The 24614-nt window shown below is 52.2% G+C and overlaps 1 protein-coding gene and 1 pseudogene across 6 annotated transcripts in view; both read left to right on the top strand.

Moving 5' to 3' along the window:
• LOC102119098 (probable E3 SUMO-protein ligase RNF212) overlaps window positions 1-24614 on the top strand; it is a 58378-nt gene that overhangs the window by 16699 nt on the left and 17065 nt on the right. For 4 of the 6 annotated variants that reach the window (XM_074039182.1, XM_045392008.3, XM_045392007.3 and 1 more), the window contains 7 exons: window positions 121-195; window positions 4807-4863; window positions 9655-9713; window positions 13954-14006; window positions 14106-14154; window positions 15893-15938; window positions 21908-21971. In XM_074039182.1, coding sequence (XP_073895283.1) covers window positions 148-195; window positions 4807-4863; window positions 9655-9713; window positions 13954-14006; window positions 14106-14154; window positions 15893-15938; window positions 21908-21971 — 376 coding nt within the window. In that variant the 5' untranslated portion in view covers window positions 121-147. Of the gene's footprint in view, window positions 1-120; window positions 196-4806; window positions 4864-9654; window positions 9714-13953; window positions 14007-14105; window positions 14155-15892; window positions 15939-17421; window positions 17658-21907; window positions 21972-24082; window positions 24160-24614 lie in introns of those variants that run through there. The other 2 variants (XM_065544649.2, XM_074039183.1) reach the window with 2 other exon arrangements.
• LOC123573680 (uncharacterized) lies at window positions 1433-2300 on the top strand (annotated as a pseudogene).

Genomic DNA, 24614 nt, shown 5'->3' with positions numbered 1-24614 from the left:
AATGTACTGGCCATTTGAGTCATCTACAGCTAATTCTAGGTCTTGAAATACAGTTTTTAACTAGTGGCCAGAAGCATTTATTAGACGCAATAAATGTAGAGTTGTTTCTTTCTCTTTCAGACTGACACAGATATCCAGGCATTCTTCATGAGCATAGGCAGTCTGTGTAAGAAGTACTCCAGGGAAACCTCCCAGGTGAGCTGTGGGGGGTGCGCTTTGTTCCATGATGAGCAGGTGCACTATCCCGAGACTGTGGAGCTGTCGGGGGTGCGCTTGGTTCTGTGATGAGCAGGTGCACTATCCCGAGACTATGGAGCTGTGGGGGGTGCGCTTGGTTCCGTGATGAGCCAAGTGCACTATCCTGAGATCATGTGTTTTCTGTGTTCTGGAGGCAAGTTCCTTTGAAGATATTTGATCAGCAAATATTTTCTGCCAGAATATTTCTGTGGGTTGAATTTTTACTTTCTTAATGGTGAAACATTTACATACAAAAGGTTCTGATTTTGACAACGTTCATTTGGTCTGTTTTATTGTTGTTTTTGCTTTTGGTGTCACATTGAGACAAAGTGGTCTCAGTCAGCTCTGGGGTCCTTTTGGGTAAGATGCCCCCTCCCCATATTCACACCTTAGAATCTCAGGTTTGGGAACCCTCCCCACCAGGTCAGGGCTCTCTGGGTTCAGGGCAGCAGGTTTCTTCTTGACGCTGTCCTTCTCTGACAGTCGCCTGGGGCCTTCTGCCAGGCTTCCGATCCTGCTGATCCCTGCATGGCAATGTTGGCTGCATGGGCCCCCCTCCTGGTAGCTGAGCCCCTGTCATGGCAATGTTGGCTCCATGGGCCCCCCTCCTGGTAGCTGAGCCCCTGTCATGGCAGTGTTGGCCCGTGATGCCCCCTCCTGAAAGCTGAGCCCCTGCCATGGTAATGTTGGCCTGTGATCCCCCCTCCTAAAAGCTGAGCCCCTGCCATGGTAATGTTGGCTCCATGGTCCCCCCTCCTGGCAGCTGAGCCCCTGCTGTGGAAGTGTTGGCTCCGTGGTCCCCTCCCCTGGCAGCTTTTGCCAGCTGCTGTGCCAGTCCTCTCAGTTGCAGCTTGTCCATTCTCTACCTGTTTCTTCCTGACCCTCCTCCCAGTTAGCACGCGCCTCCATGCCAAGCCTCCCCCACCCCCGGCTTCTGACACAGGTCATTGTCCTCTGTGCCCACCTCCGCATGCTGAGTGGCACTTCTGGCCTCCTTGGATGTCACTGGACAGCTGCAGTCCACCAGTCTGGGGGACAGCTGCCAGGAGAAGAAGGGGTCCTTCCCCTGGCCCCCATCCCGCACTTCCTTTCCCTCTTCTGTGAAGAGTGCAGCTCCCACCGTTGGCCACCCCACCTGCCTTGCGGGGAAAGAGGCCTAGTAGGGGCAGCCAGGATCTGAGGCGAGACACTGAGGATGGACCCCCGCATGTCACTCTCCTTGGTGGGCTTGTGCCTTCAGGCCGTGGTCAGCCAGGTCACCAAGACTGTCCTCTCTCTGGGAGGTTGTCCCACTGCAGCAGCTTCCTTGGTTCTGAAACAGCCTGAATCAGCCACAGTGTCTCGGGCTGTCCTGAGGCTGTTCCCATCTCAAGTTATGCTCAGTCACATCCTCCAGGGAGGTGCCCAGAGGCTCAACCCGTGGAAGCCAAGCAGCACCCGGAGATCCCCAAGAGTGCTGGCTCAGCACCACACGGGCACCCAGACCAGGATGCCGGCGCTCCCAGAGCCAGCCAGAGTCCCATGGAAACACCATCCAGGATGAACCTCACCCCCCCACCCACCCTGCTCCACCCAGCAGGACCCTCATTCAAGCCAAGTCCCCTTGGGGCCAGAAGTCGCTGGAGTTCATAAAACACGTGTGTTATCACAGACCTCGGAGCCACAGGCTGCACGCTGCAGGGTAGTTTTGCCAAGTGCCGCAGAGGCCAGGTGCTGTCTCAGGAGAGAAGACCCAGCAGACCCGACCAGCCCCTCCAGCCACCTGTCTGCTCTGCCTCTCAGGCCTCTCAGGCTTTAGACATGGACCGTGGAGACGGCTGGCTCCAGCCTGGGCAGCACAGGCTCTGCCCAGTGACCTCACAGCCCCACTGTCTGTCAGTTACACTATGGAGGTGAGCGCCACAAGCACAGGGTGGAATTTTCCCGCAGCTACGTGATGTGGTATTGTAATATTTACACTCTAATATCAACGTAACATAAATATTGGAATATTTGTTACATATATTAACACATAATGGATTTATTGTTATTTTTAAATGAATTAATAAATAGTTTTAAATTTGTCTCAGTCTTAATTTCTAATAGGGTAAATATCGACAGATAAAACCCACATAAGCAAAGCTCTTTGGGGCCTTCAGTAACTTTTAAGAGTACAAAACCGGCCCAAGACCAAAACTGTGAGCACCACGGCTCAGGCTTTGGGACCTGCCCTGGGACAGCGTCAACAAACCACCTCAGCCTCTGCCTGCCCCAGTCCCCCTTCCTAGTCTAATTGGTAACAAACATCTTCTTCTTCCCAGTAACCCTCTAAGATCCGTTCCATCCACCCAGCCTCTGGCCTACCTCAGGCTTCGTCAGCACTGAGCATGCAGACACTGGTCCTGGTGTGGTCAGGAGCTCATGTTGACGAATGCAGGCACAGTCCACTCTGTGGAGGGGAACTGGTAGTGAACTGAAGAGTCAGAAGTGTGCTTCGGACCAGGCAGCCGCCTCTCCTGGCCTCTTGGCGAGAGTCCGCATGAGTGACCTGCACTGTCTCCCAACTACCTTCACTCTCAGGCCTTCACAGCCTCCTGGTTCGCAGGATGTGGGCAAAGCACGCATGAGCACCGGGCAGGTCCTCCTTGGGGCCCTGGGCTGACCTGGCCCAGCACAGCCTCTGTGACCATCGCAGCCCTGGAGTTTTGCAGTGATTTCATTGACCTGTTTCTCTGGCTCAGTTCAAGAGGCATATTCTCTGCAGGATAAACACTCACCATCGCTTTTAAACTTTGTTTTAGTATTAAAATCTACCCTCTTCTGAGGCCACACCCAGTGTCTCAAGTCTCTGGGCCCCAACATTGGTCAGAGTCCAGGCCAGATAAACCGCGGAGGCGGCATGATGCTGCAGGCCCGTGTGGCTCCCCCTAGTGGAGCCCTGGAGGCTGCTGTAGACCCCTCAACACCCGGACAAGTGGGTCTTGGCTGCCCCCCAAGCTCATGTGAGGCTCCCCAGCTCTGTGCTCAGTTGAACTCACCCCATCTGCTGCTCAGGTCCCCTTGGAGACTTGCCCTGCAGCCCAGTCCTTGCTGCAGCCACATCTGCCCTGCCAAATCAGAGCCAGCCACAGACTGACCTCATCTCACCAAGGCCTTTCTCTGAGAACAGCGAGACCGGTACCCCCACAGTCGGGATCAGGCACGTCTGCTGGTAGGTTCCTCCGCAAGCATGTGAAGCTGAGGAGCAGAGGCCCTTGCCTGCAGGGTGGAATGTTCCTGCTGAGGATGCTTTGGAGAAGCTTCCCACACAGGCACAATTGAGCGGGGCTTGGGCGCTTGCAGGTGTCCCCAACAGGCAGCAGGACTTGAGAAGTCTCAGCAAAGGTTGGAAAGGTGCCCTGGCCGTGGCCTGCGATGTGCCCGAGAACTGGAGTCAGGGCAGCCTGCGGAGTCCTTCTGTCCACTCCTCTTCATAGCCCATGGCGTAGTACCCAAGACTGTCTTCCCTCCTTGGTGGAGACGCGGTCCCCTTGTCGAGTAGGGGAGAACCCTAGAGCTCCGAGTCATTCCAAGAATGCAGCAGCCCGGAGACCACGAGGCTGTCATCCCTGCTGTCCTGTAGGAGGGCCCCTGTGCAGCCCCGTCCTCTGGAGATGGCCTGTCATGGAGGAGGTTGGGAACAAAGGCCTGGTGTGTGCTGGGCCTGCCTTTCCACAGAAGGGAAGACGCCTGCCCTGTGTTTGCACTGGGCCAGTGAGCCATGGGCAGATGCAAGCCGCTCCCTTGTGCTTGTGTTATCACCGCAGATGGCGGGGTGGAATGAAGTGGGGGATGGAGCTAGAGGACGCTGACTTTCAGTAGCAATGGAGCCACAGTTAGCCCTGTTGTTTGTCAGCCTTTCCAGCCTGGTCTTTCCAGAGGGTAGGCACCACTGTCTGAACACTTGACTCATACGAAATAGCTCTCTCTTCCTCTGAGGAAATCACAGTCCTGTCTTTCCTGCTTCTGGTGGTTCTCTCAGAAACCCAGTTCAAGCTGTCTAGACAGCATACATGAATCTGGGGCTCCTGTAAATGGGAGGGTGCTGGTGTCAGGCATGGCTGGCTCTGGGAGTGCAGACAGGCCCACTAGGCGTCTGCCAGCTCTGTGGGTCTCACTTAGCCTCATTCTGTGTGCCAGCTCTCTTTCCATCTGCCCCTGCCATTGGTCCAGCCCTGTTTGGTCAGGAGGCCCTTCCTCAAACCAGTGGCCATTATCAGAGGGATAGCACCCTGTGGTTGGCCCAGAGGGAGCACCACTCACAACCTGAATGGAGCAGGTTGCTGGGGAGACTTTCCTGTCGTGCCTGTTAAGCCTCCCCTGTGTTTGCCTTTGGCCCTGCCTGCTGGAACTCACACCTTCTCTGCCCACCCGTGGGGGGTGTCTGCCCTGGCAAGCACTGGCCATGGGCATCTGTGGGGGCAGGACACACATAAGACAAGCACTGTGAGCTGTTCTGAGAGTCCCTCCAGCCTCCTCCTCCCCCAACAAAACTTCCAGCCACAGAGATCATGTACCCGTGTCAGCAGCTGAAACATATGATCTTTTCAGGTTTCAGAATTTCAAGAAAAACACAGGAAGAGATTGTTAGCCTTCTATAGAGAAAAGGTAAGTCGAATAGATTAATTGTCACTTGAATTATTTTAACCTTTAGATTTAAATGTCAGACTTGTTAACACCTTGTTCTCAAAGGGGACAGGCTGCTAGATGCAATATCTGTTTCTCTGCGTGTTTCCAGCTATGGGGACATTGTCACTGTCCCCTTCTGACCAGCCTATTGGCCCAACCCTTGTCTGTAGTTACCAAGTAGCCCACTGGGTGCAGCACCACATGGGCCTCCCTGTCCAGCCACGTTTATCCCCTCAGCCACTGGGGTCAACCACGGGGTCTTGGGAGCTTGGGAGGCAGCTTGAAGGCTTCTCTGCTCAACCATCCCATTTTAAAAAACAAGTCCTTTTTAAAAAACTTTGAAGGTTATGTAGTCGGTAAAGTCAGGAACCCAGCTTTAAAGACAAGGGACCCTGGGGCCATTCCCTGAGTACGGAAGCCAGTGTGTGACCCTGCTGCCTCCTGTCTGTGCATGAACATTTTATGTACACCCAGACCTGGAGCAGACAGATCACCCTTGGCCCCGCTTGCCAGCCGGTCACCCCCTTCTTACCCCTTCCATCCTGTTACCCCCACCCTGTCTTGTCACCTTGCCCTGTCCTGTTGCCCCCATCTCACCCCTCACCCCATCCTGTCACCTCATCCTGTTACCCCATCCCTGTCCTGTCACCTCTAATCCCATTCTGTCACCCTTATCCCATCCTGTCACCACTCACACCATGTTGCTACCCCCACCCTGTCCTGTCACCCCATCCCATCCTATCACCCCTCATCCCATCCTGTCACCCCTCACGCCCACCCTGTCCTGTCACCCCATATCAGTCTGTCTTCACACTGCTATAAAGAACTACTTGAGATTCAGTAATTTATAAAGGAAAGAGGTTGTATTGATTCATGTTCAACATGGCTGGGAAGGCCTCAGGAAACTTACAGTCATAGCGGAAGGCAAAGGAGAAGCAAGGCATGTCTTACATACCAGCAGGAGAGAGGGCAGGGGGAACTGCCAAACACTTTTAAACCATCAGATCTCATGAGAACTCACTATCACAAAAACAGCATGGGGGAAACTGCCCCCATGATCCAGTCACTTCCCACCAGGTCCCTCCCTTGACACATGGGGATTGCAATTCAAAATGAGATTTGGATGGGGACACAGAGCCAAACCACATCATTCCACCCCAGCCCCTCCTAAATCTCATATCCTTCTCACATTTCAAAACACAATCATACTTTCCCAGTAGTCCCCCAAAGTTTTAACCCATTCCAGCATAAACTCAGAAGTCCAAGCCGGAAGTCTTATCTGAGACAAGGCAAGTTCCTTTCACCTGTGAGCCTGTAGAATCAAAAACAAGTTAGTTACTTCCAAGATACTATGGGGGTACAGGCATTGGGTAAATGTTCCCATTCCAAGTGGGAGAGATTGACCAAAACAAAGGGGCTGCAGGCCCCATGCAAGTCCAAAACCCAGCAGGGCAGCCATTAAATCTTAAATTTCTCCTCTTATCCGATGTCTCACATCCAGGACATGGTGATGCAAGGGTCAGGGAGCTCCCAAGGCCTTGGGCAACTCCACCACTGTGGCTCTGCTGGGTACAGCCCCAATCTGGGCTGGGGTTGAGTGCCTGCAGCTTTTCTGGGTACACAGTGCAAGCTGTTAGTGGATCTACCATTCTGGGGTCTGGAGGACAGTGGCCCTCACGGCTTCACTAGGCAGCACCCCAGTTGGGACTCTGTGTGGGAGCAACCACCCCACATTTCCCTTTTGCACTGCCTTAGCAGAGGTTCTCCGTGAGGGCTCTGCCTCTGCAGCAGACTTCTGCCTGGACATCCAGACATTTCCATACATCTTCTGAAATCTAGGTGGAGGTTCCCAAACCTCAACTCTTGTCTTCTGCACACATGCAGGTCCAACACCATATGGAAACCGCCATTGCTTGGGGTTTGCACCGTCTGAAGCAGCAGCCCAAATTTTTCCTTGGACCCTTTTAGTCATGGCTGGAGCTAGAGCGGCTGGGATGCAGGGTGCCATGTCCTGAGGCTGCACAAGAGTTGGGCAGGGGACCTCGGCCTGGCCCATAAAACTACTTTTTTCTCTCTGGGCCTATGATGAGAGGGGCTGCTGTGAAGATCTCTCACATGCCCTGGAGACATGTTTTCCACTGTCTTGGCTCCTCGTTACTTACGCACATTTCTGCAGCCAGCTTGAATTTCTCCCCAGAAAATGAGTTTTTCTTTTCTACTGCATGGTCTGCAATTTTTTCAGACTTTTATGTTCTGCTTGCCTTTTAAACATAAGTTTCAATTTCATATCATCTCTTTGTGAACACTTACATGACTTTACTTTCAGAAGAAGCCAGGTCACATCTTGAACGCTTTACTGCTTAGAAATTTCTTCTGCCAGATACCCTAAGTCATCTCTTTCAAGTTCAAAGTTCCACAGATCTCGAGGGCAGGAGCAAAATGCCTCCAGTCTCTTTGCTAAAGCATAGCAAGAGTGACTTTTGCTCCAGTTCCCAATAAATGCCTCATCTCCATCTGAGACCTCCTCAGCCGGAACTTCACTATCCATATCACTATCAGCATTTGGGTCAAAGCCATTCAACAAATCTCTAGGAAGTTCCAAACTTTCTCACACCTTTCTGTCTTTTTCTGAGCCCTCCAAATTGTTCCAACTTCTGTCCATTACCCAGTCCCAAAGTTGCTTCCACATTTTTAGATATATTTATAGCAGTGCCCCACTCTACCGGTACCAATTTTCTATATTAGTCCATTGTCACACCGCTATAAAGAACTACCTGAGACTGGTTGATTTATAAAGGAAGGGGGTGTAATTGACTCACAATTCTGCGTGGCTGGGAAGCCCTCAGGAAACTTAGAATCATGGCAGAAGGCAAAGGGGAAGCAAGGCACATCTTACTTAGCAGCAGGAGAGCGGGTGGAGGGGAACTGCCAAACACTTTTAAATCTTCAAATCTCGTGAGAACTCAGTGTCATGAGGACAGCATGGGGGAACCACCCCCATGATCCAATCACCTCCCCCAGATTCTTCCCTTGACACATGGGATTACAATTTGAGATGAGACTTGGGTGGGGACACAGCCAAACCATATCATACCCCCACCACATTCCGTCACCTCTCAATCCCATTCTGTCACCCCCTTACCGCATCCTATTACCCCTTCCCTGCTTCTGTCACACCCACCTTTACCCCATCCTATTACCCCTTCCCTGCTTCTGTCACACCCACCTTGTCAGCCTCTCCCCTGTCGTGTCACCCCCACCTCATCCTGTCACTCCCCACCTTGGTTCTGTCACCCTCACCCCATCCTGTCACCCCACCCTATCACCCTCACCCCATTCTGGCACCCCCACCTATCCTGTCACCCCCACCCCAACCTCTCACCCCCACTTCTCTTCTGCCACCCCCAATGCCATTGTCTCTCCCCCACCCTATTCTCTCTCCCCCACCCTATCCTCTCACCCCCACCCATCCTCTCACCCCCACCCCATTCTCTCTCCCTCACCCCATCCTCTCTCCCCTACCCCATCCTCTCACTCCACCCCATTCTCTCTTCCCCACCCCATCCACTCTCCCCAACTCCTGTCCTGCCACCCCCATGCCGTTGTCTCTCCCCGACCCTATCCTCTCTCCCCCACCCCATCCTCTCTCCCCCATCCCATCCTCTCTCCCCCACGCCTTCTTCTCACCCCCACCCCATTCTCTCTCTCCCACCCCATCCTCTCCTCTCTCCCCCATCCCATTCTCATCCCCACCCCATCCTCTTACCCCACCCCTGTCCTTCCACCCCTATGCCATCCTCTCACCCCTATCCCATCCTTTCTCCCCCATCCCATCCTGTCACCCCACTCCATCCTCTCACCCCCACCCTGTCCTTCCACCCCCACCCCATCCTCTCTCATCCCACCCCATCCTCTCTCCCCCACCCCATTTTCTCATGCCCACCCCATCCTTTCACCCGCACCCCATCATCTCACCCCATCCCTGTTCTTCCACCCCCACCCCATCCTCTCTCACCCCACCCCTTCCTGTCACCCCCACCCCATCCTCTCACCCCCACCCAATCCTCTCACCCCTACCCCATCCTTTCTCCCCCACCCCATCCTCTCACCCCTACCCCTGTCCTGCCACCCCTATGCCATCCTCTTTCCCCTACCCCTCCCAGGCCCACCACAGCCCCGTGTTACTCGACAACCACCCAAAACCCTGCCTGGAAGCTTCTTGCAGGAGCCAGCCTGGGCTTAGCTTTTGTTATATTTTGTGTCTGTTGTCTCCACATCCTCCCAGCAAACCTTGAGGATGGGCATGAGTCATAATTACAGACTGGACAGTGGGATCCTAGACTCTAGTCATTCCCTCAGGGTCTGGCAGCTCCCACACACAGGGCGGGGTTCCAGCCTGACAGCAGAGGCTGTGCTGTGAGATGACCTGGCAGTGACCGTGTGTGGAAAAGGTGCTTGTGTCTGACTTTGAGGCTGGGTGCTCCCCTGGAAGGGCTGACACTGAATTTGCATCATGTCAGCTTGTGGAGGGTGCAGTGCTGAAATTTGTCTCCTGGGGCTTCGGTTTGACTTAGCTGTGCATGGCCCCCCAAGGCCAATTTCCTAAGTATCTGATGGACCAGACTCCAGGCAGATTTACTCATGAGCAGCATGAGGGCAACTCCATGCAGAGTAACCCACATTCTGATTCATGGTTTAAGAAATTTAGAGGGTCACAGTGTCGCTCAGCATAGCCTGTCTAATAACAAGAGGTTGTGCAATTATCTTTAGATTTCTAGGTTGGAAGAATCCCTTAGGAAGTCGGTGCTGCAGATAGAACAGCTGCAAAGGTAAGCCCCCGCCCCGACCCGCCGTGAGTGCGCAGTGGGGGCAGCCACTGCCACATGCATTGGTCTGACTCTCCAAGATGAAGAAAGAAAGACGACCTCAGGCAGAGGGAAGAGCTCGTTCATTTACCTGAAACTTTTGTCAGAGCAAAAATGCTGTGGGAAAACCGAAGGGAAGAAGGGAGACAAAAAAGAAAAAGTGAAAAAGACATGAATGGTTCCCCTTGGGGCAGCTGCCCCAGTGATTCCTGAGGCAGTGGGAGGGGCCTGGGAGAATAGCAGGCACCCTCGGCCTCTCCAGAGTGACCCAGCACAGGCAGGGTGGCCCTGCGGCCAGGGACTGCGGGACTCTACCTGCAGCCTGGCGGCCTGCTTTCTGCCAGGAGTTGTAGCCGTTTGCGGAAGGTACATATATGTGGCAAGTTTTGTGTCTAAAGGCACTGCTGTGAATGGGTGATGCATCTTAGGGAGAAACGTCCAGAGTTGCTAGGATTAACCAAAATGGGGACTTAAAGCATTACATTTCAGTATCTGGAAAATCTAGCCATTTGATAGCCTCCTTTCTTGTACATTTTAGCTCACCTGTGCCTTTGCCATATTGCCTCTGCTCTGAATGCACTTTTACTGCAGTCAGTGTTCCTGGAATTTGGAATCAATAACAGCCAGAGTTCAGTTACCACAGTGATACACAGATGCTGCGCATTTTACACTCGGTGATGCCTTAGATTTTATGAGATATGTTGAATAGTCACAAGTCCCTGTTTGGTGGCTGCACACTAACGTGAAGGTCGAGGAGTCAGGAGCCCTGTCTGCCTCCCATTGGCCGTGTGTGTAGGAGTGGGTGAGCCTCCAGCGTGTGTGTAGGTGCCCGCCTCCCTGCTGTGTCAGGCAGCTGAGCATGGCACGGCCTCACTGGGGCCGTGGGGCCAGAGGGAAGCTGGGGACGCCAGTCACACTGGCTGGTGGCCCTGCTCCTGACACGAGGTTCTGATGGCCTCTGGTGAAAAGGGCTTCTTTCCCTGTCATTATTTTGGGCTCTAGGAGTTACCACAGGCTTGTCTTGTGAAGGGTGTGTCCCAGGCGTCAGCAAGGAAACTCCAGGCCAAATCCAGCCTGCAGTGTATTCTCTCCTCCTTCCTTTCCTTGGCTTTTTTTTTTTTTTTTTTTTTTGAGACAGAGTCTTCCTCTGTCACCCAGGCCGGAGTGCAGTGGTGTGATCTCAGCTCACGCCTCAACCTCCCAAGGCTCAGGTGATTCTGCTGCCTCTGCCTCCCAAGTAGCTGGGGCCACAGGCATGCACCACCACACCCAGCTAATTTTTTTGTTTTTTGTGGAGATGGGGTCTCGCTGTGTTACCCAGGCTAGTCTTGGACTCTTGAGCTCAAGTGATCCTCCCACCTCAGCATCCCAAAGTGCTGCAATGGCCGACGTGAGCCACTGCACCCGGCCACAGCGTATTTTCATGTAGCCTCCAAACTGAGCATGGCTTTTACATTTTTAGAAGATTGTAAATGCATTGCAACAGAGACTTTATGTGGACAGCAAAGCCTCCTGCATTTACTAGGTAGCCCCATTTGCAAATTCCTCCTTTAAAGCATCACAAGAGGAAAGGCAGATACTTAAAATGCATCAAAGGGGCTGGGCGCAGTGGCTCACGCCTGTAATCCCAGCACTTTGGGAGGCCAAGGTGGGCAGATCATCTGAGGTTAGGAGTTCGAGACCAGCCTGACTAATATGGAGAAACCCCATCTCTACTAAAAAAATACACAATTAGTCAGGTGTGGTGGTGTATACCTGTAATCCCAGCTACTCAGGAGGCTGAGGCAGGAGAATCTCTTGAACTTGGGAGGCGGAGGTTGCAGTGAGCCAAGATCATGCCATTGCACTCCAGCCTGGGTAACAAGAGCAAAACTCTGTCTCTCAAAAAAAAAAAAAAAAAAAAAAAATGCATCAAAGTGTGGAGTTACTTTCATTTTTTTCCTTCTTGGTGTATAATTTTCTTTCATTCTGTGGATTCGTGTTTTGCATCAATTCTGTAAAATTCCTGCCCATTATCTTTTCAAGTAGTACCTCTGCATCCCCGGCCACGGCCTGCAGCTCCCTGCCCTCCACATCAGCCTCCGCTGTGATCTCCATCGTCTTAGGCCACCTGGTCACATGCTGGTTGCTTCTTCCAGCTCCCGGATTTTCAAATTAAGCCAGTGAACCCCACTGAGAGTTTGTTTTTGAGACAGAGTCTCACTCTGTCACCCAGGCTGGAGTGCAGTGGCACAATCTCAACTCACTGCAAGCTCCGCCTCCCGGTCCAAGCAATTCTCCCGCCTCAGCCTCTGGAGTAGCTGGGACTACAGGTGCCCACCACCATGCCCGGCTAATTTTTGTATTTTTAGTAGAGACAGGGCTTCACCATGTTGACCAGGCTGGTCTTGAACTCCTGACCTCAGGTGATGCGCCCACCTGGGCCTCCCAAAGTGCTGAGATTATAGGAGTGAGCCACCGCCCCCGGCCCCCATTGAGTTTTTGTTCTGTCCATCACAGTTAACATTTCTAGAACATCCCTGCTCATTTCACCATTTGGAAAATAATCTTTGCTCATTGTTGCATCTTCGTCTTTTATGTAGTCATCTCACAGGCAGCTTTTTTATGTTCCTTACCTGATACCCTCAGGAATCCAAATCTGCCTTCTTTTCTTCCACTCTTGCTGGAGGAGGTGTGTTTCTGCTGATCTCTGGTGAGGTGGCACAGGTCAATCCCACTCCCTACATACCTAGTATCGCCTGCATTTTCCTCCAGAGAGGATTCCCGTGTGCTCTGCGAGCCCAGCTGACCCGCCCCAGACCACTGCCCCCGACCCCGTCTTGCCCAGCCTCACTGTGGTGGCGTTCATGCTACCCACTTTTGTTGTCATCGTTGTTTTTGTCATCGTCCTCTTGCTCCCACGAAACAAAGTGCGTTTTAGAGTGGTTTGGAAGCAAGAGCAAGTGCCCTGCAGAGGAGCCAGGCCACAGCCCTGCCAGACGCAGAAGGTCAGGTACTTCCACCCACCACAGTCAGCCACACAACAGCCAGTGTTTACTGAGCACCAGATGCATTCTCAGTGCTGTTCTGGGGTCTGGCAATTCGGAGTAAGCCAAGCGAGCCAAGTGCCTGTCCTCTGGGAGCTTCTGTGTCGGGGGAGAAGAGGCAGAAAGTGAACTTTTATGTCAGGCCGGGACACAGGCTGTCGGGATAAGTGACTCTGGGTGAGGAGGTTGAGGGGCAGTGCCAGGGTGGGCTCTAGCAGGTGACTGCACAGCGGAGGTCCGAGTGGTTGAGCTGTTGCACAACTGCCTATTCCTAGCTAGCTTGGTCCCAAACTGAAATTGCTGAGGGCAGACTGTTCGCATCTCAAAACCCGGCCAGCATAGACGGGCACTCGGTGCCAGGAGACAGCCCCACCCTCATCTGCAGTCATGCACCTCAGTGTGTCCACAGAAACAGTGTGTCTGCGGAAACAGACACGCTCCCCCAGTCTTACACGTGCATCTCAGCGTGTCCACCAGGCCCCGTGAGGCAGAGAGGACCCAGGTGCAGCAGCCTTCTGTGACCGGGAGTCACGGGACACAGCAGGCGGTCTCTGCTACTGGCCATCATGGAGATCAGTCCAGGGTTGCTAGACCAGAAAACGTGACCAAGTGACTTGTCCATATTTCTCCTGCTGGCCTGTTTTTCTTTCTTGTCTTTTTTCTTTCCCTTTCCTTTCCCCTTCCTTTTCCTTTTTTGAGATGAGTTCTTGCTCTCTCGCCCAAGCAGGAGTGCAGTAGTACAATCACAGCTCACTGCAGCCTCCAACTCCTGGGCTCAAGCAGTCCTCGCACCCCTGCCTCCCAGAGTGTGGGGATGATGGACAAGAGGCACCATGGCGGGCCTCTTAGTGGCCTTTCAAAGCTGGTGCATTAGTGGCTCCTGTTGTCAGGTCTTCATTTCACAGCTTTAACACCAGCGGTGGCCGTGTGCTGAGTGACAGTTGTAGTTGCAAGAGCCAGTGATGTAAATGGCAGTGAGTGTTGAGTTCACTCGGCTTCCGCGCTGGGGAGGAGCAGGGCCGTAGGACTCACAGGACACTTTGGGAACCGCTGAATTCCTGTGAAATGCCCTTTGCAAACCCAGTAAGAACATTTCACTGATTCACTTTCAGTTGGAATGACCTGGGGGGACATCAGTTTTTATGGTTTAATTCAATACCTTTTCTCCATCTATTTAGTATGAGATCATCACAACAAACAACTTTCAGCACAATAAAAAGTTCAGTTTCAAGTAAGTAAAATCATGCCAGAAAGAGAACAAAATAGAGATGCATGTTGCTGAATCACACTGTGTGCACTGACGTTGGCATTTTCGTCATCACTCTTCCAGCAAAGCCATACGGATGCCTGCTGCCACCTCACTCATCAACCCCCGACAGGTGCGTGGGTCGCTCGCAGAAATCACAGGACCCGCAGGTCTTTCCGCCTCTGCACCTCCCTTCCCATCCCAACCCCATCCCCCCTCCAAGCCCCCAGGTTTTGCTAGTCCAGACAATTGACTGGACATCAACTCATTTTGGTACTTATTTCATATCCCTGTGAGGCTCAGGTCCCAAACTAAGTGTGTGATCCAGGCTGGCCAATCAGAGCACTCCATCCCTGCAGCCACAGTGATTGGTCTGGGAATGATCATGTGACCCAGTGTTCTGCGTGCCCCCTCACCCCCCCAGCTAAACTGGGGATCCAGTGCCCCGCAGCTGACAGCCCTGCCCTAACAGGAAATTAAGGGGCTGACCTGGTGCCTTTCATGGAATCCTTTCACCTGGTGGATGGCCTGAACCCGTTACCCAACCCGTGGCTGGGGGTCCCTCACACAGGAAACGTTCGTACTGGCAGATGCCCTGTGACTTGTGTCTGCCCCGTCTCCAGGCTATGCCTGCCGGGCCATCACTCTGGCAAAGGGAGCCCACCCTCATATTCCCTCCAGTGTCCCAGAGAAAACCCGGCCTGGGGTAGCTCCTAGCTCTTCAGATGCAAGGCACAAATTCAGTCCACCCTGTGAAAGGAAACACACTCAGATTTATTACTCACAGGTCCTGGATGGGGAGGGTGCCATGCGTAGGGAGGACAGTGCTCTGTCCACAGGTAGCAAGAGGCAGGAAAGAAGGGTCAGGCAGAGAGGGGGGCCCTGTGGGCCAGCACCTTTAATGAGGCTCAGGGCATCATCCAGGCAAGTTTCTCGTGGGGAGTTTTAATTGGTGGGTTTAGAGCAGGCAGGCACGAGCTCCATGGGTCCCATTGTGACTGAGGGCATCACTGTGGCACATCTGCATGGTCCGTGCAGGGTGAGGGGTCAGCGGGGCCAGCCAAGTGGGTTTTGTCCACCCTCCCACAGGGAGGCGGCCACTGGGAGGCAAGTGTCCAGATGGACCACACTGAGGCACTGGGAGCTGGTGGAGAACTGAAAACTGTTGAAGGTGACTGAGCCCTGCCTCTGGTATGAGAAAGTTAAACCTGTCATCAAAATGGTTGCTGAGGCCACCTAAAATTAGAAAAATTCACTCCAGCCGGGCTGGACTAATGGGAGTCATCCATGGGACTGTTACTGGAGCTGTTGGAAAAGAGTGAGCCTCTTTCTGCAGAGATCGCGAGCCATAAGGATGGCAGGGCTGGGAGGGGCCAATGCAAAATGAATCCGATGTTTTCCTGTCTCCCTTTGGCAAATGAAGGAACTAGTGTGTAGTGAGCGTGCATGGTGTGGTATGTGTGGCCAGGCAGCGAGTGATAACAGAAATCAGTTCGGGATCCCACTCTCAGGACGTCCTAGTCTAGCAGGCTCCAGGCAGGCGTTGGCAGAGAGAAGAGAAGGGGTGGTCTGGAGGGAGAAGCCAAGTGTGCAGAGGTGCAAGAGAGGCATGTCAGAGAGAGCCCAGCCAGGGCGGGTGAGCCAGCGACCTCTGTGTCCTGGAGAGGCTACATCCTGGTACAGACGGCAGGTGGCCCTAAAGAGGGAGGGAAATGGCAGTGATCAGATGCCTCAGTGGCTAAACTCTGGCTGCAGCACGAAGCTAGAGGAAGATTTAGACATTTATGCATGGTCTCGTCTTGTGTGTATTTCAACTGACGTTATGGGTAAGTCCTGAGCTCACTCAAAGCCTTTCACTGTGTGTTTAACAGACTGGAGTCAATGGAAGTTGATCTCTCTCCTTCTCCGATTAGAAAAGTAAGTGCATCTCTCCTGCCGAGTTCCTCATTTCCCGTGTACCAGACGTGGCATTTCCCATTTTCCTCAGTACTGAAAAATATCACCGCTCATGCAACATTAGACAGACTTTGCACAGCGCCCCTGCGTCATGTGCTGGCTCCTGCATCATGTGCTGGCCCCGTGGGTGAGAGGGGTGGGCTGTGGCTGTAAGCTGGGTCATGAGAACCCTCCTGTTCTGCCTGAATGGCCGGGACTGCAGTTGCATCTGGAGAAACAAAAGCAAATGCAGACAGAGTGTGGCAGGGTCCCACGCAGGTCCTGTGTTGTTCCTGTGCAGGTCCCATGTTGGTCCTTTGTTGACCCTGTGTTGGTCCTATGTTGGTCCTGTGTTGATCTTGTGTTGGTCCTGTGTTGACCTTGTGTTGGTCCTGTGTTAACCCTGTGTTGGTCCTGTGTTGTTCCCGTGCAGGTCCCATGTTGGTCCTGTGTTGACCCTGTGTTGGTCCCATGTTGGTCCTGTGTTGACCCTGTGTTGGTCCTATGTTGGTCCTGTGTTGATCTTGTGTTGGTCCTGTGTTGACATTGTGTTGGTTCTGTGTTGACCCTGTGTTGACCTTGTGTTGGTCCTGTGTTAACCCTGTGTTGGTCCTGTGTTGTTCCCATGCAGGTCCCGTGTTGGTCCTGTGTTGGTCCTGCGTTGACCCTGTGTTGACATTGTGTTGGTCCTGTGTTGACATTGTGTTGGTCCCGTGTTGACCTTGTGTTGGTCCCGTGTTGGTCTTGTGTTGATCCTGTGTTGGTCTTGTGTTGACCCTATGTTGGTCCTGTGTTGACCTGTGTTGGTCCCATGTTGGTTCTGGGTTGATCCTGCGTTGATCCTCCGCTGTTCCCATGTTGGTCCCGTGCTGGTCCCTGTTGGTGTCAAACAGAAATGACAGCAAAGCTGGTGGTCCTGTGCTTTACCTGCCTTCAGTTGCTGTCTCATGAAGTGCCAAACAGTGCCAAAGAAGACAACAGTAAACTTTGTCAGGCCAGGAAAAGAAATGGGTCAGAAAAGCTAAGGATTCTGGGAAACAGGAAGCACCAACTTCAAGCTGGAGAGAAGCAAGACCAGAGGAAACCTGCCCGGAACTCAGGGAGACTCCAGGCCCCGCTCTCCCGTCGTCTCCCTGGGTCGGCAGAGCTCGGCGCCAGATGCACAGCAGCCACACACCAGGTGGCTCGGAAACAGGAGAGAGGAGGCAGTTTGGGAAGGACTCAGGGCAGTGAACTGCACCCCATGGGAGGGATCAGGCCTTAAAAAACATGTGGGGCAGGAGGGGGCCAAGGAGCAAAGGCAGGAAAACCGAGTGGGTTCTGGTGGCAGTGAATGCCTGTGTTCCACAGTGCCAGTGATTGGCTTATTTGATTTATGTGTTGCTTCGTGTTGTGCGACACAGTGTGGCTCATTGGCAAGCACTGTTCCGAGCCTTTATAGATAGAAACTCTGTCGTCCTAGCAGCCCTGTGACATGAGTAATCCCACCCAGACCCAGATGATGGAGGAACCTGGAGTCAGGATAAGAAGGCGGAACTGGACTCTGTAGGGAATGAAGAGCCGCCACAGCTTCGGTGAAAGAGAAATGCCAGTTCCTTGGCAGTTGGGTCAAGCACACGCGTCCTCTCCCTGCCCAGCTCACCTCCTCTATCCTCATGGCCGCACCCATACACATCGGCAGCACTGGAGCCGTGCTTCCAGAGGGACACACTGCCTCGTGGGTGCCCGTGTCCCGAGGCAACTGGCCCACACCGAGCACGCCACCTGCCCCCTCAGGCCCTGCTGGAAGCTCTTATGGAACCCTCCCCTGGGTGCCTGTAGGTCCCTACCACCTGCCTTGGCTCCCCCAAGGCTGGATACCTGCTTCCAGCTGTCTTTTGGTGCACTAGGACCTTGTTTAATGGATGAACTCACAGCCTCCAAGTCCCCACAGCTTAAGGAGGAAGAACTTGGTTCTATCAGGTCAGCTTTCTACCTTTCCTTAGGATCTGAGTAATTGACGAGAATAGAGAATACTCAAGACTGGCAGGCAGCAGGCACGTCGGGCTCACGCCTGTAACCTCAGCACTTTGGGAGGCCAAGACAGGTGGATCACTTGAGCCCAGGAGTTTAAGACCAACCTGGGCAACATAGTGAGACCCTGTCTCTAAAAGAAAGAAAAGACTGGCAGGCTAAATTGATTGACACTTCACTGGGTGCTACTGTTGGAAATTATTGCTGAGGAACCAGAATGTAATGAATCAAAGTTCCTAGGTGAGGGGCAAAGACCAGACATGGGCACACATTTTCTTTGTTTTTTTTTGGGGGGGGGGTGCGGGTTTTTGTGGTTTTTGTTTGTTTGTTTTTGAGACAGAGTCTCACTCTGTCGTCCAGGCTGGAGTGCAGTGGCGAGATCTCGGCTCACTACAACTTCCGCCTCCCAGGTTTAAGCAATTATCCTGCCTCAGCCTCCTGAGTAGCTGGGACTACAGGTGCGCACCACCATGTCCAGCTAATTTTTGTATTTTTAGTAGATATGAGGTTTCACCATATTGGTCAGGCTGGTCTCAAACTCCTGACTTCGTGATCCGCCCACCTCAGCCTCCCAAAGTGCTGGGATTACAGGCGTGAGCCACTGTGCCCGACCAGCACATATTCTGTAAAGGGCCAGATAGTAAAACGTTTGGATTTTGCAGACCAGACAGTCCATCACAGTCACTCAACTCTGTCATGGAATTGCAAAAGCAACCATAGAAAGTACAGAAGCTAATGGCATGACCATGACTGTGTTCTAATAAAACTTCATTAACAAAAACAGGCTGCGGGCCATAGTTTGCCCACCCCTGTGCCACACCAGAATGCAAATTTCAAGGAGAGTGTCTAAAACCAGTTTTTCACCTCCTGAAATGCCTTGTCACCCCGGAGTGGATGTGTGTAGCAGTTCCTTTGGAAAGAGCTCCCGTCCTCCCTGCCCCACATGACTGCGTGGAGTGAGAGGTGCTCCTGGTAACCCTCAGCCTGAGCAGAGGTTCTGGGGACACCACCTGTTGCCTCTGCAGACCGAGGTCTTCTGTGGCCTGCGGAGAGCAGTGTACAGGCCTCTTGAGGTGAACCTCCCACACTGTTGAGGGCTGCATAGGAAAGAGCGTTATCGGGGGTGCTCTTGGTGGGGTTCCTGCCCCGAAGGCTCGTCAGAGGGAGGGCCACAGTGCAAGTGTCTGTCATTGGGTGGACTTGGAGAATCAAAGCCAGTGCCATCCCATGAGAGCGCCTGGGACACAGCTGGGCCTGCCCAGAGAGGCTTGGTTCTTTTCCTTCCTCCTCTACCCTTGCTGCTCCAGGCCTGGGGACCTCAGGCTGCTGGCACTGGGGAGGAGGAGAAGCAGAGCCTAAGGCCCCCACCTTCCTGGACAAGGTGCCTGAGAAGGCGAGGGAGAGTCTGCTTTCACACGGAGATGGAAGTGTTGACTACGGTGTGAGGCTTGGCTGGATAATTTCTTAATTAACTTAATTAAGATAATTAACAGATAAATCTGTTCACCTTAAATGAGCATGGGATTTTCTGTTATGTAAAATTGACCAGGGTTAACGTATCTTTTTGAAAAGGTAAAATAATGACTCACAAATACAAAATGAATGCCATTCACATACTTCCTTCAGCTTACGAATTGGCCAGTCACAGTAGCTCACGCCTGTAATCCTAACACTTTGAGAACTGAGTCAGGCAGATCCCTTGAGCCCAAGAGTTTGAGACCAGCCTGGGTAACATGACAAGAGCCCATCTCTACAAAAAATTAGCTGGGCATGGTGGTGCACACCTGTAGTCTCAGCTACTGAGAAGCTGAGGTGGGAGGATCACCACCAGGAGGCTGAGGCTGCAGTGAGCTGTGACTGCCCCAGTGCACTCCAGCCTGGATGACAGAGTGAAACCCTGTCTCCAAAAAAAAAAAAAGAAGTTTTGAGTTAATGAGGGAAACCAGCTGATAGAGTTTAGGTACTCATCCCTGCTGGCATCTCATGTTGAATTATAATCCCCAGTGCTGGAGGTGGGACCTGGTAGCAGATGTTTGGGTCATGGGGGCAGATCCCTGATGGTTGGTACTGTCTTTGCCGTGGTGGGCGAATTCTCATGAGATCTGGCTAGTTAAAAGCATGTGGCACTGTCCCCCAGTCTCTTGCCTGCTTGCCCTGCAATGCGCTTGCTCCCCCTTGGCCTCCCGTCCTGATTGTAGCCTCCCGAGGCCGCCCCAGAAGCGGCTGCTGCCATGCTTCTTGTACAGCCCTCAGAAGCATGAGCCAGTTAAACCTCTTTTCTTTATTAATTACACAATTTCTGGTATTTATCACAGTGCAAGGATGGCCTAATACACCACCAGTTAAATGTGAAAACTGGTTTAAAGGAGAATCCAAAGAGCAAATATGTGTGTAGGCAGCCAGGAATGCAGATGTGAACACACCAATGGGTACACAGCCCCTCCCACATGGCAGGAACCAGTGTCTTGCCCAGCCAAGTCTGCCACGGCCCATGGACAAGAAAGATTTGCACCACTTTCTTCTGTAACTCACAGCTATCAGACAGCACCAGGACGGGGAAAGACACAAGCACTCGAATCTCTACGGAGATTTTCTCTAAACGGAGCAGCAAATGGAACGTAGTTCAAAGGGGCGGTGATGTCAAGGAGATTCTTAGGATGAACTTGATATTGAAGACATCCTAGCAGATGGGAAGGATCCAGAAATGATGGCATAGCAGCACTCCAGGCAGGTGAGAGGAAGTACCTGGAGCCTGTCCTGATAAGGCAGGAATACGTCTGGTGTTCACAGGATGGCAGGCAGAGGCTGAAGGTACAGAGACAAAAGCTCCCGGTTTCACAAGATTCTGCCTTGTTGGGGGTGGGAGTGAGGTCATGAGCTTCGGGTGGATGGGGAATGCGCCCCGTGGATAGCTCCATGAGACCACTGGCCTGCAGGCAGCTCAGAGGGCCATGCCAAGCAGTGGGTGTCCATCCTTCCAAGGTTAGAGTCTTGCCAGCAAGCAGGAGCAGAGGACTGGCAGAGTAGGGCCAAGGGTGTGGCAGAGAGTGTCCCCGGAGCAGGGCGCTGCTGTGCTGCTCGAGAGGCCACGAGGACACAGAGGGGCTTCCATGGTGTACTGGAAGGGCCTGTGGATTAAAGGATCTGTGGGATGGCTGTGCCAGGGGCAGAAGCCAGGAAGGTGGGCAGCAGAGGTCTTGGCGGGGCACAGTTGATGACGGCAGAACCTGAGGACCAGCGGGGGTGAGGCAAGGAGCCTGGGAACAGGAGATGCCAGCAGTGAGTTGAGAGCCAGAGGAGCGAGCCCAGGAAGGGGCAGCAACTAGAAATAGCACCTTGCCATGCTGCAGGTCGCACTGAGAGGCCGGAGGGACTCAGAGCAGAGCAGCCTCCCTCACCAGTCTCAGAACCTGGGCTGGCAGCTGTGGATTCACAGGTTCCTGTGGGTTGAGGAGGGAGGGTGGCAGCAGCGGCCTTGTGGTTGCTGGGTAGGGTGAAGGGTGGGCACAGAGCAGGGCCCAGCACACACAGCTCCGAGCAGCGTTAGCTCCACCCTGTCTGTCGGCATCTGGACTTCAAGGTGACAAAATTATGCACCCAAGAATGATTTACTCAGGATTTCACATTCTCTAACATCAGCTGCAGACTTCGTTTTTTTCACCTAAAATTCCTAGTAGAGCCCGTTATCCATTCACCGTTATAGGCCCTGGTGGAACGGAGGGAATCAAATAGATAATACCCACCCACACCCCTTCTACCACCAGCAGGCAGAGTCGGGAGATGGACACAGAATCAAATTAGACAGGATCTTGTCAGAGGGCGATAAAGATGAGGGAGATGGGCTTCCAGGAAATGTATTCCTAACAGACACTGGGAGTCTGAATCTTGTAAGCGGCAATATTGGAATTTTATCCATTGTTTTCTTGTTGCATTCTTAGTCGGAGATAGCAGCCGGCCCTGCGAGAATCTCCGTGATTAGTCCACCTCAAGATGGACGCATGGGTAAGTAAAATTTCCTGTAACCTTACCTCAAATCAATACATGTGTCAATTAAAATATATTCCCTGAGGCCGGGCGCGGTGTCTCACGTCTGTAATCCCAGCACTTTGGGAGGCCGAGGCGGGCAGATCACGAGGTCAGGAGATCGAGACCATCCTGGCTAATTCCGTGAAACCCTGTCTCTACTGAAAATACAAAAAATTAGCCGGGCGTGGTGGCGGGCGCCTGTAGTCCCAGCTCCTCGGGGGGCTGAGGCAGGAGAATGGTGTGAACCTGAGAGGCGGAGCTTGCAGTGAGCCGAGATTGTGCCGCTGTACTCCAGCCTGGGTAACAGAACAAGACTCCGTCTCAAAAAACAAACAAATAACAACAACAACAACTATATATATATATATATATATATTCCCTGAAAGGTCATGTTTAATCAATCAGAGTTGTCAGAACCTACCCAAGTGGGTGTTGTCCTTCCACCCGGTGTGTAGGAGGCTACATATTTACCAAAATGGTGCAGCGTTTGAGTCCCAGGGAGAAGCTCCTGATGACCGTGTAACAAGTCACAGGAGAAAACTGGCCCTTTTGCATTCTCTGTCCTCTTGGTTTTTAACAAAAATAGTGTCACTGGGTTTGCTTCCTGGTAATTGGCTTTGAATTGCTGGTCCGTTTTCAAAGTGAATCCCTCCCTCAACCCTCAGCGCACATCGGCCTCAGCCCACACAGGCCATCTCCCCGCACACTGTCTCCTGCATCTCCACGGGGCCACGTCTAACAGCTTCTTTCTGTTTCATCCCATGGTTGACCTTGTCTAAGCCCCCTGTTCCCAGAGTGTGTGTCGTTTGCAGAGGTTCACCGTGTTTCTGCATAGACGTCGTCCTCACTGGATGCTCCTCCTCGCATTCAGTTCTGGAAGGCACAGGGAACACACCAACTCTCTAAACGCTTCCAATATGTGCTGAGGTACGCAGGGCCGCCTTGTTTCTGTCCCAGCAGGCTGAAGGCACCCTGGACACGCTCAGAACACTCACTGTGTCTGTTGTGTTTCCTCTTTGCCAGTCTGAAAGGAAATAGTAATTTTGATTTGCATTTATGTGACTATTAATGATTCTGAGTGTTTTAAATTTATTCCTCTGTGTTTTTTCTATGAATTATCTGCTTTACTCCTTTGTCGTTTATGTAGACCCCTCAGTGTGCAGGATATTAACCTTTTACTCAGTTTGCTTTGTAATTTTATATTTGACCTTTGAATTTGAGAGACTTAATATTTTTCTGTACTCAAATCTAGTCATAGGGTCTCATGCTTGGGGAGGTTTTTTTCACATACCTAAATCATTTTCTTCTAATTGAATGGTTTTTTAAACTTCTTCTTAGAGCAGTTTTAGGTTCACAGAAAAATTGAAAGGAAGGTACAGATTTCCCATATATACCATGACTCCACACATGCACAGCTCCCCCATCCCCATCCCCCACCAGACCAGCCGATGTGTTAAAACTGATGATGCTGCATGAACACATCATTGTCACCCGGAGTCCATGGTTTCCATCAGGCTTCATTCTAGGCATTGTATGTTCTATGGGTTTGAACAAATACACAGTGATGTGTATCTGCCATCGTAGCAGCATGTGGAATAGTGCCACTGCCCTAAAAATCCTCTGTGCGCCACCTGTTCATCCCTCCCCCACCTCCCACCAACACCCGAAAGCCACTGATCTTTCTATGGTCCCTTTTTCAGACTATCCTAGAGTTGGAATTATACAGTATGTGGCTTCTCAGATTGACTCCTTTCACTTAGCAACACACACTTACGGTTCCTCCATCTCTTCTCATGGTTTGCTAGCTCATTTTTTTAGTCACTGAATAATATTCCATTATCTGGATGTATCACAGTTTATCATTCACCTGCTGAAGGGCATCTTGGTTGCTTCCAAGTTTTGGTAATTAGGAGTTAAGCTGCTATAGATGTCCATGTGCCAGAGTTTTGTGTGGACATGTTTTCAGCTCCTTTGGGTAAAGACTAAGGAATGTGAATGCTGGATCAGGTGGTGAGAGGGTGTTTAGTTTTGAAAGAAATTGCCAAACTACCTTCCAAAGTGGCAGCAGCTTTTCGCATTCCCACCAGCAACGAATGAGAGTTCCTGTTGCTCCACGTCCTCACGTTCCGTGATGTCAGTGTTCTGGATTTCAGCCAGCTGATAGGTATGTAGTGGTATCTTGCTGTTTTATTTTGCGTTTTTTTGATAATGTATGACTAGGAGCATCTTACGCTGATTTTTCATCTGCATATCTTCTTTGCTGAAGTGTCTGTTAGGGTTTTGGCCTATTTTTTAATTGGATTGTTTTCTTATTGTTGAGTTTTAAGAGTCCTGTGTATATTTTGGATGACAGTTCTTTTTTTTTTTTTTTTTCTGAGACGGAGTCTCGCTCTGTCACCCAGGCTGGAGTGCGGTGGCCGGATCTTGGCTCACTGCAAGCTCCGCCTCCCGGGTTTACGCCATTCTCCTGCCTCAGCCTCCCAAGTAGCTGGGACCACAGGCGCCCACCACCTCGCCCGGCTAGTTTTTTGTATTTTTTAGTAGAGACGGGGTTTCACCGTGTTAGCCAGGATGGTCTCGATCTCCTGACCTCATGATCCGCCTGTCTCGGCCTCCCAA

Source organism: Macaca fascicularis, chromosome 5 (assembly GCF_037993035.2).
Source record: "Macaca fascicularis isolate 582-1 chromosome 5, T2T-MFA8v1.1".
Classification (NCBI taxonomy): domain Eukaryota; kingdom Metazoa; phylum Chordata; class Mammalia; order Primates; family Cercopithecidae; genus Macaca; species Macaca fascicularis.
Note: the sequence above shows the minus strand (reverse complement) of the source record. Positions and strands in the feature narration are given on the sequence as shown.